This window comes from Mustela erminea, chromosome 8 (assembly GCF_009829155.1).
Source record: "Mustela erminea isolate mMusErm1 chromosome 8, mMusErm1.Pri, whole genome shotgun sequence".
Classification (NCBI taxonomy): domain Eukaryota; kingdom Metazoa; phylum Chordata; class Mammalia; order Carnivora; family Mustelidae; genus Mustela; species Mustela erminea.
Window position 1 is genome coordinate 8,923,230 of NC_045621.1, and position 13,236 is coordinate 8,936,465.

Consider the following 13,236-nt stretch of genomic DNA (forward strand, 5'->3'; position numbering starts at 1 on the left):
CAAGTCATGCTAGGGGTCAGGCTAGAGGGAACTGGGAGGGGGAGACATTTTATGAAGGGGACTTGGTTTTTCCGTTTACATGACAACAAGCACTATGTTACCCGAAGTTAGGCAGAACTCTAGTCTTCATCTAATGAACAGAAACACAAGGGGGCAAGGGTGGGACCCAATTACAGACACACACAAACAAATGACACCCCCCAACACAAAAACAAAAACAAAAACAAAAATGACAGCACCAGGACAACCACAGAGGTGTTTCTACTTGAGAGCACACGCACACCAAGGCACACCATGCGCCTCAGGCTTGGGCCGGAACACTCTCATTCTGAGAACAATGACTTTCATAGCAGGTAATCGCGTGTCGGATTAGAAAACATTGAAAATCCCAAGTCTGCAAATGCGACTAACGCAGTTTTCTTGCTTTACATGTGTTTATATAAAGTATGTACCCATGAACTCGTTCTAGGGAAATGGAATCATTGGAGCAGATCAGACAGGAAAGCACTGGCTGTTTGTGATTTAAAACTTACTATCATTTAAGAGAAATTTAACAGAATTTTTTAAAAATAGCAACACCAACCAACCAAAGTCGCCCAACAATGATTGGTGTGGGAAAATGGTTCTGGAGTCCTGTCATTCTCCACCATTTAGACTTGATGGGTCCCATCCGGAAGAGAAAACTAACAACACGTGCAGGGGGAGGTAGATACATTCTGTGACTTAATTACCGCCCTTATCCAACCTTCATTCTACTGACCAGAAAGGGTCAGCCTATGCCCTCCACCCGCAGATTTCCTATTACGCTTCCCTTATTTATTCAGAGCTAGTGGCTAGTGTGATAAAACTCCACATTTTGTCAACTCCTATCAACATCGGAGAGTTTCTGCCCCTCCCCCAGCCCCCAACAGATCGTTCCTGTCTGCAGCATGAAACCAAGTGAGAACAGACAGGAATCTGAACATTCCATCCCATGGAAGTCCCGGAGGAGTAAAGGATTTATGAGTGTCGTGCTGGACAAAACTGCCTCAGACTGTTCCCAGGCCTCTGGGGTGCAAAGTGAGCTCCAGAAAGGCCTCAGCTCCACTGATCCAGGGCTCTCGTTCCTAAGATTGCTGTTGGCAGGGGAAGCCTCAGATGCAGCAGGCTTACCGCGGAGAAAGACACGACTGATTTCTTTTGAGCTCTCTGGGCCATTTTGAAGAAAAAACTGTGTACTTCTGCATGCCAACCCTAAGCTACGTAATAGTGGTAAGAGGGCGAGGGAACGAAGGAGGGACAACCGAGGAGAGGAGGCGACAGGGAACGTTCTGCACCTCCTAGATGAGTCAGGCTGGGGACGGAGGGGGGTACATGCTAGGATAAACGGGGCTGCAAAACAAAAACTAGTAGGAATTAGCTAATGATGTCATATGGCTAATGCTTACTTCTGAGAAACAGGCATGGGCTGCTAGTTCCAATACCTGTAATAAGCATTAATTGAGTTGTGTTAATGATAATACTTTAATTAAATGCCACAATTAATGACACATTGAAAAAATTACATCATTCATAAATATCCAGAAATTCGTCTTTCACTCCCCATGGTTAATAGGTATTGTGCTTAAAATGGTAGTTTCACATAATTCTGTTATTCATTCACTTTCCAAGGAAGCGGAGTAGAAAGCTTCTGTTGAGAGTTCATTTAGAAAAGGAATGTTACAGAGATCAGGAGAAGCTTTCAAGCCTAGAAAGTCATTCAAAAATTGTACTCATGCTCCCCAAATATCCTTACTGAGAATATGAGTTTTGATCTGTTCTTTAAAAAGAAAAAAAAAAAGTTTGATCTCAGAATGAACTGAAATACAAAGACCTAGGTCTTTCTTGGAGCCCTTGAGCATGCACTAATGACATGTGTGGTCTCTAACTCTCCAGCGCACGCAGTTAGAATTCTGAATGCCCGTCTGCCAGCTTTTCAGTGTGTCCAAAAGGGCTGAGCCGCCACGCTGAGGGGTTAGAGAGGAGCTGCTGGTGTCACATGCAGAATGGAAGGCACTGGTGGGCTGTGCGTGGATCACGTGTTTTACAAAGACAGACAGGACAGACTATCCCTGTTGGATGTCTCACACACAGAAACTGCCAAGGGGGAGAGAATTCTTACTGCCTTTTTAATGAGCACCTATCATCCTCACTTCCCCCGGCTTCACAGCACAGGGAAGGCGCCTGCGCAACTGCTTACCGTTCCCACTTACCGTTTTCATCCACAGCGAGTACACAGGCCCCTTTGGCCAACAGCTCCTCAACCACCACCTTCAAGCCGTTTCGCGCAGCAACGTGGAGGGGTCTGAAAGAAGACAGCAGCCAGCGTCAACTGGGATACGGATTTGTGTGAGAACGTGTCATTGTGGGGGGCTGCATTGCCAAAAGGAAGAAAATGCTTAAGAAAATACTTAATAAATATAATGTATATAAATATAAAGTATATTTATATATAAATATAAAATAAATACTTAAGAAAATACACGCATATTATTCCTTTTTTAAAATAAAATAAAAATATTTGTCGGCCAGATCTTTTCCAGGTGTTAACATCCAACTCTTTTTCCATGTCGGCCCAGATTTCTCTGCAGATATGACAAATATTCTGGATCTCAAATGACGTCAATGACAGTAAACAGGAAGCCAGAAAAGGAACGTTAGCTCTAGCTTGCTTTCTACCTTCCTTTCTACCTCAGCATTTGAGTCACTGTTTCACACGGTACATCAAGATGACTGGTATTAATATCACCCATATATATTTATCTTAAACCTCCTTGTTATTACTAAATGTACTACATGATATTTTGTTGAATTTAGAATACCTTAAAGAATAATGTCAAACCCAGTATATTCATTTCTGCTATACACTTCTTAAGAAACTTAACGGGAAAAAAAATCCCAATATTCCTTTGCCCTTAAATGTATAGGTAATTTCCTAAAATGGGAAATGAATCAGATTTAGGTCTTTCATGCTGAGGATTACACTGAATTATATTAAAATATAACGAATACAAACTGCTTAGAAACTCTTCAAATGTATTCTGAGAACATGATTTATAAAACTGTCATTTTCCAGTAAGAACACATAATGCTAATATATTATATTACAAAATTCCATGAAGGCATAACAAAATAAAGATTCTAACTAAAAATGTCTAGCTTGGTGTGCCTGGGTGGCTCAGTAGGTTAAAGCCTCTACCTTCGGTTCAGGTCATGATCCCAGGGTCCTGGGATAGAGCCCCGCATCTGGCTTTCTGCTCAGCAGGGAGCTGCTACCTCCTTTCTCTCTGGCTGCCTCTCTGCCTACTTGTGATCTCTGTCAAATAAATAAATAAAATCTTAAAAAAAAATGTCTAGCTTGGTCAGCATTTGTAGGTATGTGACTCTAAACTTCGTGAAGGGGAAGCCAGGTCTGTGTTTTTCACCACTGTATTCTCTGGTACACAGGATACTCTAAATATTTGCCAAATCAACGACTATGAATCTGGGTCCAAATCAAACTTTAGAAGTCACACTTACGTCTGCAGTGCATTATTTTTTGCATTAATAAGGCTCTCATCTTGTATCTTGTCAAGTATTAACAAGGCACATTTTTCATGACCCTAATGAAGAAAAAAAAAATGGTAAGAAACACGGGACAGAAACAGAGAAAGGCTCCTGAAAAATTACTTCATTGGGCTTTAAATTTAAACTGAACATCATTTGCCTAAAAACATTTTATAAGGCAACTTCCTGAGTAATTCCTTTTTCTTCTAAAAAGCAAATGGTTAAAGGACATGAACGTACTTATTTGCCTCCGAGGAGAGTATTTTTGGGGCTGTGTTATAAATTACAATGTCTTCAAAGGGAACAAAATGAAAACAAGTGGACCTGGTTGTATTTAAGAAGCCACATAACTAAGGTCCTAACCTGTGTTTAAACCCAAGTTGATGTGGAATTTTGATCGGAATGGCATTAAAAGTACAGATTGCTCTAGGCAGAATAGACATTTTAACGATGTTTATTCTTCCGATCCAAGAGCATGGAATGGTCTTCCATCTTTTTGTGTCTTCTTCAATTTCTTTCATGAGTGTTCTGTAATTCCTCGAGTACAGATCCTTTACCTCTTTGGTTAGGTTTATTCTCAGGTATCTTATGGTTCTTGGTGCTATAGTAAATGGAATCGATTCTCTAATTTCCCTTTCTGTATTTTCATTGTTAGTGTATAAGAAAGCCACTGATTTCTGCACATTGACTTTGTATCCTGCCACGTTGCTGAATTGCTGTATGAGTTCTAGTAGTTTGGGGGTGGAGTTTTTTGGGTTTTCCATATAAAGAATCATGTCATCTGTGAAGAGAGAGAGTTTGACTTCTTCATTGCCAATTTGGATACCTTTTATTTCTCTTTGTTGTCTGATTGCTGTTGCTAGGACTTCTAATACTATGTTGAACAAGAATGGTGAAAGTGGGCATCCTTGTCGTGTTCCTGATCTCAACGGGAAGGCTGCAAGCTTTTTCCCATTGAGGATGATATTTGCTGTGGGTCTTTCATAGATAGATTTGATGAGGTTCAGAAATGTTCCCTCTATCCCTATACTTTGAAGTGTTTTAATCAGGAACGGATGCTGGATTTTGTCAAATGCTTTTTCTGCATCAATTGAGAGGACCATGTGGTTCTTCTCTCTTCTCATATTAATTTGTTCTATCACATTGATTGATTTGCGAATGTTGAACCATCCTTGTAGCCCAGGGATGAATCCCACCTGACCATGGTGGATAATCTTTTTAATCTTTTAATGTGGATCCTGTTGGCTAGGATCTTGTTGAGAATCTTAGCATCCATATTCATCAGTGATATTGGTCTAAAATTCTCCTTTTTGGTAGGGTCTTGGCCTGGTTTGGGGATCAGGGTAATGCTGGCTTCATAAAAAGAGTCTGAAAGTTTTCCTTCTGCTTCAATTTTTTGAAACAGCTTCAGGAGAATAGGTGTTATTTCTTCTTTGAAAGTTTGGTAGAATTCCCCCAGGGAATCCGTCAGGTCCTGGGCTCTTGTTTTTTGGGAGGTTTTTGATCACTGCTTCAATCTCGTTATTAGATATCGGTCTGTTCAGGTTGTCGATTTCTTCCTGGTTCAATTTTGGGAGTTTATAGTTTTCCAGGAATGCATCCATTTCACCTAGGTTGATAAGCTTATTGGCATATAACTGCTGATAATAACTTCTGATGATTGTTTCTACTTCCTTGGTGTTAGTTGTGATCTCTCCCTTTTCATTCATAATTTTATGAATTTGGGCTTTCTCTCTGACGTGGTACTACACCCCCTAGAGACAGAGGGAGTGACAGCATCAGGAGACAGACTGCGTAAGAATGGAGGTGGCCAATGCCCTGGAAAGCGTATCCTCGTCAACCCCTCCGTGGGTCTGCCCTGTGGCTTCTTCCCCTTCCATCCTGCTGACAGTGGACAACACCCTGAGAAAACGCACATCTTAAGAGCCATGGTACACACTTCTGAGATAGCATTTTAGTGGTTTAGCGGTATGAGTATGATTACAACCCGAAGTAACAGTGTTTCAAATTCATTTACATACTTTGCTACTAGCCAGATGTAAGGATGTGTTCAAGTCTTTATCCTTGACAGTCAGATCAGCCAGGGCACTGTTCACCAAAATATCTACAGAAAAAGCCAAAAGAGAGTTACTTGGGCGACATGCTAATTACAATAACACATTCAAATTAGTATGGACACATCATCATAGCTGATGTTTTTAAAGAGAAAAAGGAAAAATGTATTGCCCTACTGTTCTGTTGAAATCCAAGGTCTACAGACATTCATTGTAATCATCTTTGTAGCTTTGTTATTTCCAGGTAAAATAATTCTGTAGCTGTATTTGGTCTCTCAATGTTGAGTTCTTTTATTGCTCAAAGACAAGGTCCACCAATTGCCAAGTAACAGGGGACTGAAGACAATTAGCAAGTAGAATCGAGTGGCTTAAATAAAACGTTGGCCTTCTTTACATGCATATACCAAGACACTAACTGGTTTCTCGGTTTTACAAAGTTACTGCGGTTGGGTTGGGCCTGAGCACGAAGCCCGCCAGCCGAGCACATACCCACAGCGCCTGCCTGCCCGTTCTCGGCCGCCATCATCAGTGCTGTTTTCCCTGAATTATCCGCTGCGTTCACTTCTGCATTGTGTCTCAGAAGAAGCTGCAAGCACTCCACGTGGTCAGCGAATGCGGCCGCATGCAGGGGTGTCCTGATGATGGAAAACAAATAGGATTCTAGCTCCCTTTAAACGCAACACTCTCTCTGTATACGCCTGAGAAACATGGGCACAGTGTCATCCCAGGGACTTAAAACTTCTCAGTTTACAGAAATAACAATTAGGCCTTCTCTCAAGTCCATTCTGTGTGGACACTGAACGGTCACCTATGTGAATGGCGCCCCCTAGATTTGGAGGGTGGCAGTGGTGGCCCTGATAATAAAATCAGCATCTTTACTGATCCTTTGATGTTGAGTTCCAGTGACTTCTCATTTTTGATAAAGATATTTTCAGATTTGGAGTGCCTGTCTGGCTCAGTCGGTAGAGTACGTGACTCTTGAACTTGGGGTCGTGAGTTTGAGCCCCACACTGGCTGTAGAGATTACTTAAAAAGGATACTTTCAAAATTGAGCCTTAAATTTGCAGATAATTGGGTATTTAAATAATAAAAAAGTCCCCATTATCTAATATGGAGAGTTGATTTTTCTAAGAGCACAGATTGTATTATTTATAAAAATTAAAAATTAAATCTAAATTAAAAATTAAAAATTATAGAGGGCACAGATTGCATGGAGCACTGGGTGTGGTGAAAAAATAATGAATACTGTTTTTCTGAAAATAAATAAATCAATTTAATAAAAAAATAAATAAATCTAAAACTTCATCTCCAAGACATACATGTGAACAGACACATAAAATACTAGGCTGTTTCATAGTAAAATATTAGAAACAACTAAATGTTCTATAAAAGAAGGCAAGCTGAGTAAATGTCTGTCCATTCAATGAAGTGATATCCAGCTTTAAAAAGAATATGATAAATCTATATATTCTGGTATGAAAAGTTCTCCAAGATACACTAAAAGCAGAGCACTGCAATAGAATTCTCCTATTTGCATAAAAAGAACATGAGCATATATTTTCATATATGGTTATAGCTATGTACAGAAAATGTTGGAGAGGATATAAAAATTTTAAAAGAATAGTTTAAGGTAGTTTTCTAGATGGAAGAAAAGACTAAGAGTAATTTCTCCTAATTATATACTCTTTATTATATTTAATTTTTAAAAACCATGCTTTTAGAGGTGCCTGGCTGGTTCACGAGGTAGAGCATGTGACTCTTGATCTCAGGATTTTAAGTTTGAGCCCCATGTTGGGTATAGAGATTACGGAAACAAAATAATTTAAAAAAATAAATAAATAAAAACCATGCTTTTATGTTACTTTTTCAGTTAAAAAGTAACAAGTGTTTGGCTACTTTGCAACCACAAAGCAGAGACTAAGACTGATCAAGACAAGAGGCCTGCCGCCTTAGGGTCACTTACCTGCCTTTGTCATCTCTGCAATTGACAATACTGGCATCTATGGCCCCAAGAAGCAATGATGCACAATTCTCATGATCATTTATTCTAAAATGAAAATAGATTTTACATTAAAAAATTTAACATTAAAAAAAAATTATATATGCCCTCCTACTCCATCTTCCCGGGCACTGTATATTTAACAATCAGACACATTAAAAAATGTCTGGTGCAAATCTCTGTGCTTTCTGTTCTGTTCAAATAATTCCAGGAGACAATTTAGGTCCTACAGATAAACTTCACTTAACGCTTCCTGAGGCAGGCGGTCTCACTCTCAGGAGTCCATCTGAACTGTTTCAGTGATGAGGTGGGATTTGAAGTTGACTCCTCACAGCCTACAGGAGCGGACACGGAGACAAAGCACCTGCCGAACCCTCTGAGTCCACTGTTCCTCTTGCTGCCAAGGGCTAAGGGGGAGTCACTCTTGGATTTGAGGTCTGCCTCCTTGTGTGTAATTCTCTAAGCCAAACAAACTTTATCTAAAACTTTTTAAGGGAAAGTTCCCAGAAAGATTCTGTGATGCAGGAAAGGCTCTGGGACAGCTAGAGTGGGAATCCACAACAGTAGCAGACTAACAGGGACCTTTAGGTCAGCCCACAGCATAAGCCACTGGGAGATTTGTCGAAATAAATGAAGACAAAACCGCACACTGTTTTGACCCATAGCACATTAATGTCTATATAGGGAAGAGCTGAACTCTTAAAAGCCATTTGGGTGTCCACCCTGGTAAAGAAAGCTTGTGAAGAGTAAACGTTCTATAGTTAATGAGAACCTCGGAAGGCAAAGCCACAAAATGGATAGGTGTGGGTTGAGCACTTAAAAGCCGTTAGAGTGCTCGCCACATACATCTAAGACTCCCACCATAGGATAAGTCAGTTATGGAACAGGTTAGACTAACAGTGGGTCACTCGCCAACCTCAAGAAAATTTCCATGCAACAAGGTACACTGAATCCCAACACCACACAGATCCCAAACCCAGTGGCACATCTCTTTCAGGTATTAATTTGGCTCCAAGAGACTCAAGCCTTCGCTAAAGAAACGAGATCCTCGAGTTTCAGAGAACAGAGCATTCTGCCTCCCAGAACACTTGCTTATTTTATGTCCACAAACCGTGGCTGCCATAGTTATCTACAAAAATGGCAAAATCTTACTTACACGACCCAGAACTACAATGACCAGCACGGGGGAATATTCCCGTTAGATAAGATCATTCATTTAAGAACTACACTTGAAAGCAAGGGTTCCCAAATCAACAAACAGAATGGGATACCTATTGTGACTGGTATGCAGAAGCTTCCAAAAAGCTTCAAGCTTCCAAAACAGCTTCACTGAAAGAACCACTGCCAAGGCTAATGAAAAACTAAAGACACAAGAGGTACCTAAAACAAAAAGTGTTAAGACTGAAATGACTCCTGCTGCTGCCCTCTATCCCTCTTTACCTCAGTGCTCACAGTCTACGAATTCTCTATCTGATTTCCACTGCGAAGGGGTGACAGGGTCAGAAACAAGTCTTTGCAAAGTTAATGGCTTTATTGCTGCAACTGCTCCAAGGCCAGAAACCCCAAACCACACCTAGGCTTCCCTCATTGCACCATCATCAAAACACTGACTCAGAAACTGGTGTCTCATTTGCAATCCATCAGGACACTGGAAGAAAGATCGTCCTAGAAGATTTTGTGCAAATCCTCTGATAGCGGCTCAAATGCCCCCACATATACCCTCAAAGAAGGGCCCCTGTAAGGACCCCTTCCGGTGTTGACGAGACGCCAAACAATTCTCCAATCAACTGCTACCAGTTATTCTAACAATTAAGGGGAAGTAAAATTAAAATTAATAGAAAAATCTTGCCAAATTCTGGTAGATGCCAGGACAATACTCTCTACTTTAAACGCCACTGACTCCAGAGCCTGCATTTTGGGACCTGGGAAAACCAGCAGGGTTGGGCAAATGGTGAGAATTCTCACCAGATTCAGCTTTCCTGGTCTCTCTGGCGGTTGGTCAAGGGGGAAGGTATAATTTCGTGTTGTCCCTTCTTTTCCAAATTCAGACTCTTGTTTATTTGGTTGTGAGAGAGCCATTGGTTACTGATCCTTTTCTCTCCCAGGGACTGCTATGGCCTTGTTTGTCCTAAATCCTTCTTTCTTTTGACGTTCTTGGGGAGGTAGCTCTGGATCTTGGGAAAGTAGCATCTTTTGCACCATCTTTGAGGGGATCTTGCATTCATGGGTTGTTCAGTGATGCCAGGAATAGGTATTGTTCATCCTGGCTGAAACCGGGCAAGATACTGAAAGGCCTTTTTTTCCCCTTCTTTTTTTAAAGTAGCTTTACCATTGGTCAGAAGTTGGCCAAATAGGCAGCTGGTATTCAGAGTCTAATTGTGACTTTCTTTAGGCCTTCCCCGTAAGCTAAAATGAAGCTATGTATGGGGTGTGGGGTAGGGACTGGGGGGCATTCCAAAGACAAACAGCTCTAAATCTAGAACAAAGGAATCGTTTGATTTCTACCTCAGTTGAAGGAAGATCTTCTCCTTGATACAAAGAAGAAAATTAAAGAGAATGTCATTGGATGAACAGGTCAGGCCCCCTTTCTTTGAGGAATTAAAATCAACTCTCTTTGCCTTGCAAATTGAGTTTTTAAAGAACAGAAAAAGCTTGCTTATTCTTTTTACCAATCCAAAACCTCTCTTACTCATCTCAAAAGGCTTATAGGTATTGGAAAATCCCTCTTGGAGGATCTTGCTTTCCTTCCCTGTGCCTTTGAGCTCTACCTGGTCTTCTCCAGGAACTCCTTTCCAGGCCCTCTCTTTGAAATGCACATTTCAGAGAGATAACTGCTATCAGAAAAAAGAAGGAAAAAAAATAAAGGGTATTTGGAAACTAGGGAAATAAAAAATCTTAAGTCTTGATGGGCACTGGGTGATGTATGGAATTGTTGAAACGCTATATTGTACACATGAAATGAATATAACACTGTATGTTAACTAACTGGCATATGAATAAAAACTCAAGGGCACCTGGTCGGCTCAGTCAGTAGAGCATGCCACTCTTGATCTCAGGGTCTTGAGTTCAAGCCCCACACCAGGCACAGAATTTACTTTAAATAAAACTTAAAAAGAAAACCCCAAAAACCCAACATTATATATTAACTATACTGGAATTAAAAAAAAAAAATCTCAAGTTTTCTCAATATTAGTAGAAAGTTTAAGCCATCTGAGCAGATAACCTTCACCTATTCCATTTGCTAGAAACACAATCTGGATCTGTGCTTTTGTTTTGTTTTTTAAATAAACTAGGTTAAGTTTTGCATTATCATACCTGCTTAAAGCCTAAAATTTAAAAACAAAAGTTATGTAAGACTGATGATTCACAGACCTATACCCCTGAAACAAATAAATATATTATATGTGAATAAAAAAAGAAAAAAAAGTTATTAAGATTTCTGTTCGTGTCCATCTATGTGTGTATGTATGTCTATGTACATACATTATGTTGTTTTCTATCTCCAGATGGTATTGTCAAAATTAAGTCGTAAAGAGCTCTATTTAATTGGCTTAAAGAACATTAAGCACTTGGGGGGCCTGTCAGTTAAGTGGCTGACTCTTGGTTTTGGCTCAGGTCATGATCTCAGGGTTGTGAGACTGAGCCCCTGCGTGGGGCTCCACTGGGTACGGGGCTTCCTCAAGATTCTCTCTCTCCCTCTCCCTGTGCCCCCTAATAAATAAAAATAAAATAAGATAATAAAAAGAGCACTTACATAAGTCATATATATTTTCAGAAATATAGAAACTGAGTTTCTATATTTGAGTTAAATGTTTTTCAGGTTCAAATGATCTGGGTTAATCTTTGGTAAACAAGGACTAGTTCTAGGTTAGTTGGTGTAATTAAAACGGGCATGTATTCAGAGTTATTAGCACTTACAATGCAGAGGTAAAACTTTTATTCTACCTAGGTTTACTAAAGGTCAAATAAGCTCATGTTATCACTGTTACAGAATTTGTCAATCAGAAAGATAATTTAAAATGATGGTTAGCTGGTTAAAATCTCAGAGTTTTCATGAGTGATCTAAACATAAGAACAAGTAAATTAAATAGATATAAGTAAGGTAAAACTTTATAAGTAAACTTTTGACAACAATTATGCTTTATGGTATGTATACTTAAAAATAGTTTCCAAAATGTTTTTGGTAATGGGAAACCTCAGTTAAACTGAGATACTTCAAATGACGCATATTCATTGACTCCTGGATCATTTCCAATTAATATAAAACTCTGAAACATTATCACCGAACATAGATTTATCCACTTTTGGCTTCCTCTGACAGAGGAACTACAGATATTCGGCTCCATTAGGAAACATGTTTTATAACACGCTGAAATGTGGATCATGAAGAAGAATGTACTCCTCGGAATTAGGAGGCTGATGTATGTATTGGCTAATCCACAGAATGCTAATGGAACTGACAGTTCACCAGTGCTTACCTCTTAGTTTTCACTAGTCATTAAGGGTTCTAGGGGTTAAAAATTTTAATCAATTAAAACTATTTAGAAATAGTAAGGATGACAGAAAATAATTTTAAGAAAAATAGATAATAAAAGTAGAATGTATTTTTTTTTGGATAAGGAAAGGTATGAAAGACATGGTTTTTGTTTATTTATTTATTTATTTATTTGCTAAGAAAAAAGAGGAATGTTGTCTTAAAGTAAAATGATTATTTGTTGTTTTTTTTCTGGAATGAGAAAGAGAGGGAAAACTTAGGACAAAATCTGAATGGATATAAAAGCTCTGTGGAATGGATGTAAAACTCTGTGGAAAAGGAATCTAGGAAAAGGAATTCTCTGTGGTCAAGCTGGAGAGAGAGAGGAGGAAGCAGGCTCCCCGCTGAGCAGAGAGCAGGATGCGGGACTCAATCCCAGGATCATGACCTGATCCAAATGTGGAGGCTTTAACCCACTGAGCCACCCAGGTGCCCCTTTTATTAACCTCTTAAGTAACCCTCCTGAAAAGCAGAGATTCTGTGTCTTACCAAAATAATTTACTGTGCTTTAGGCTATCTTGCTCAATCTTTAATTTATTTTTATAAACTATTTTTATTTTTTATTAATAGTTTATATTTATTTTTATATTATAAATAAAAATATTTATATGTTTATTTATATTTTATTTATAAATTTTTAATTTATCCTTAATTACTTAAGAAAACTCAGTCTTCTTGGGGTGCCTGGGTGGCTCAGTGAGTTAAAGTCTCTGCCTTCAGCTCAGGTCACGATCTCAGGGTCCTGGGATTGAGTCCTTCATCGGGCTCTCTGCTCAGAGGGGAGCCTGCTTCCCTCTCTCTCTCTCTCTGTCTGCCTCTCTGCCTACCTGTGATCTCTGTCTGTCAAATAAATAAATGAAATCTTTAAAAAAAAAAAAAAAAAAGGAATCCCAGTCTTCTTAACACTAGAAGAGGTATGGAGGTTTTTGGTTTGTTTTTGAGCCATTACCTAACTTTCTCTATTTATCTTTAATGTCCGTATCTGTATCACTTCAGTTGAATGGTTAACTAAACACTGTTGCACAGTGACCTATGATCCTATTTGACTAAGTATTTTAAAATCTTTTGATATTTTTGACAAGTAA

The 13,236-nt window shown here is 39.3% G+C and overlaps 1 protein-coding gene across 7 annotated transcripts in view; it reads right to left on the reverse strand.

The window, feature by feature from the left end:
* ANKRD44 (ankyrin repeat domain 44) overlaps positions 1-13,236 on the reverse strand; it is a 315,981-nt gene that overhangs the window by 4,497 nt on the left and 298,248 nt on the right. For all 7 annotated transcript variants that reach the window (XM_032354282.1, XM_032354278.1, XM_032354277.1 and 4 more), the window contains exons 23-27: positions 7,582-7,665; positions 6,108-6,253; positions 5,586-5,668; positions 3,538-3,620; positions 2,232-2,323 (exon numbers count right to left, since the gene is read on the reverse strand). In XM_032354282.1, the coding sequence (XP_032210173.1) occupies positions 2,232-2,323; positions 3,538-3,620; positions 5,586-5,668; positions 6,108-6,253; positions 7,582-7,665 (488 nt within the window). The remainder of the gene's footprint in view (positions 1-2,231; positions 2,324-3,537; positions 3,621-5,585; positions 5,669-6,107; positions 6,254-7,581; positions 7,666-13,236) is intronic.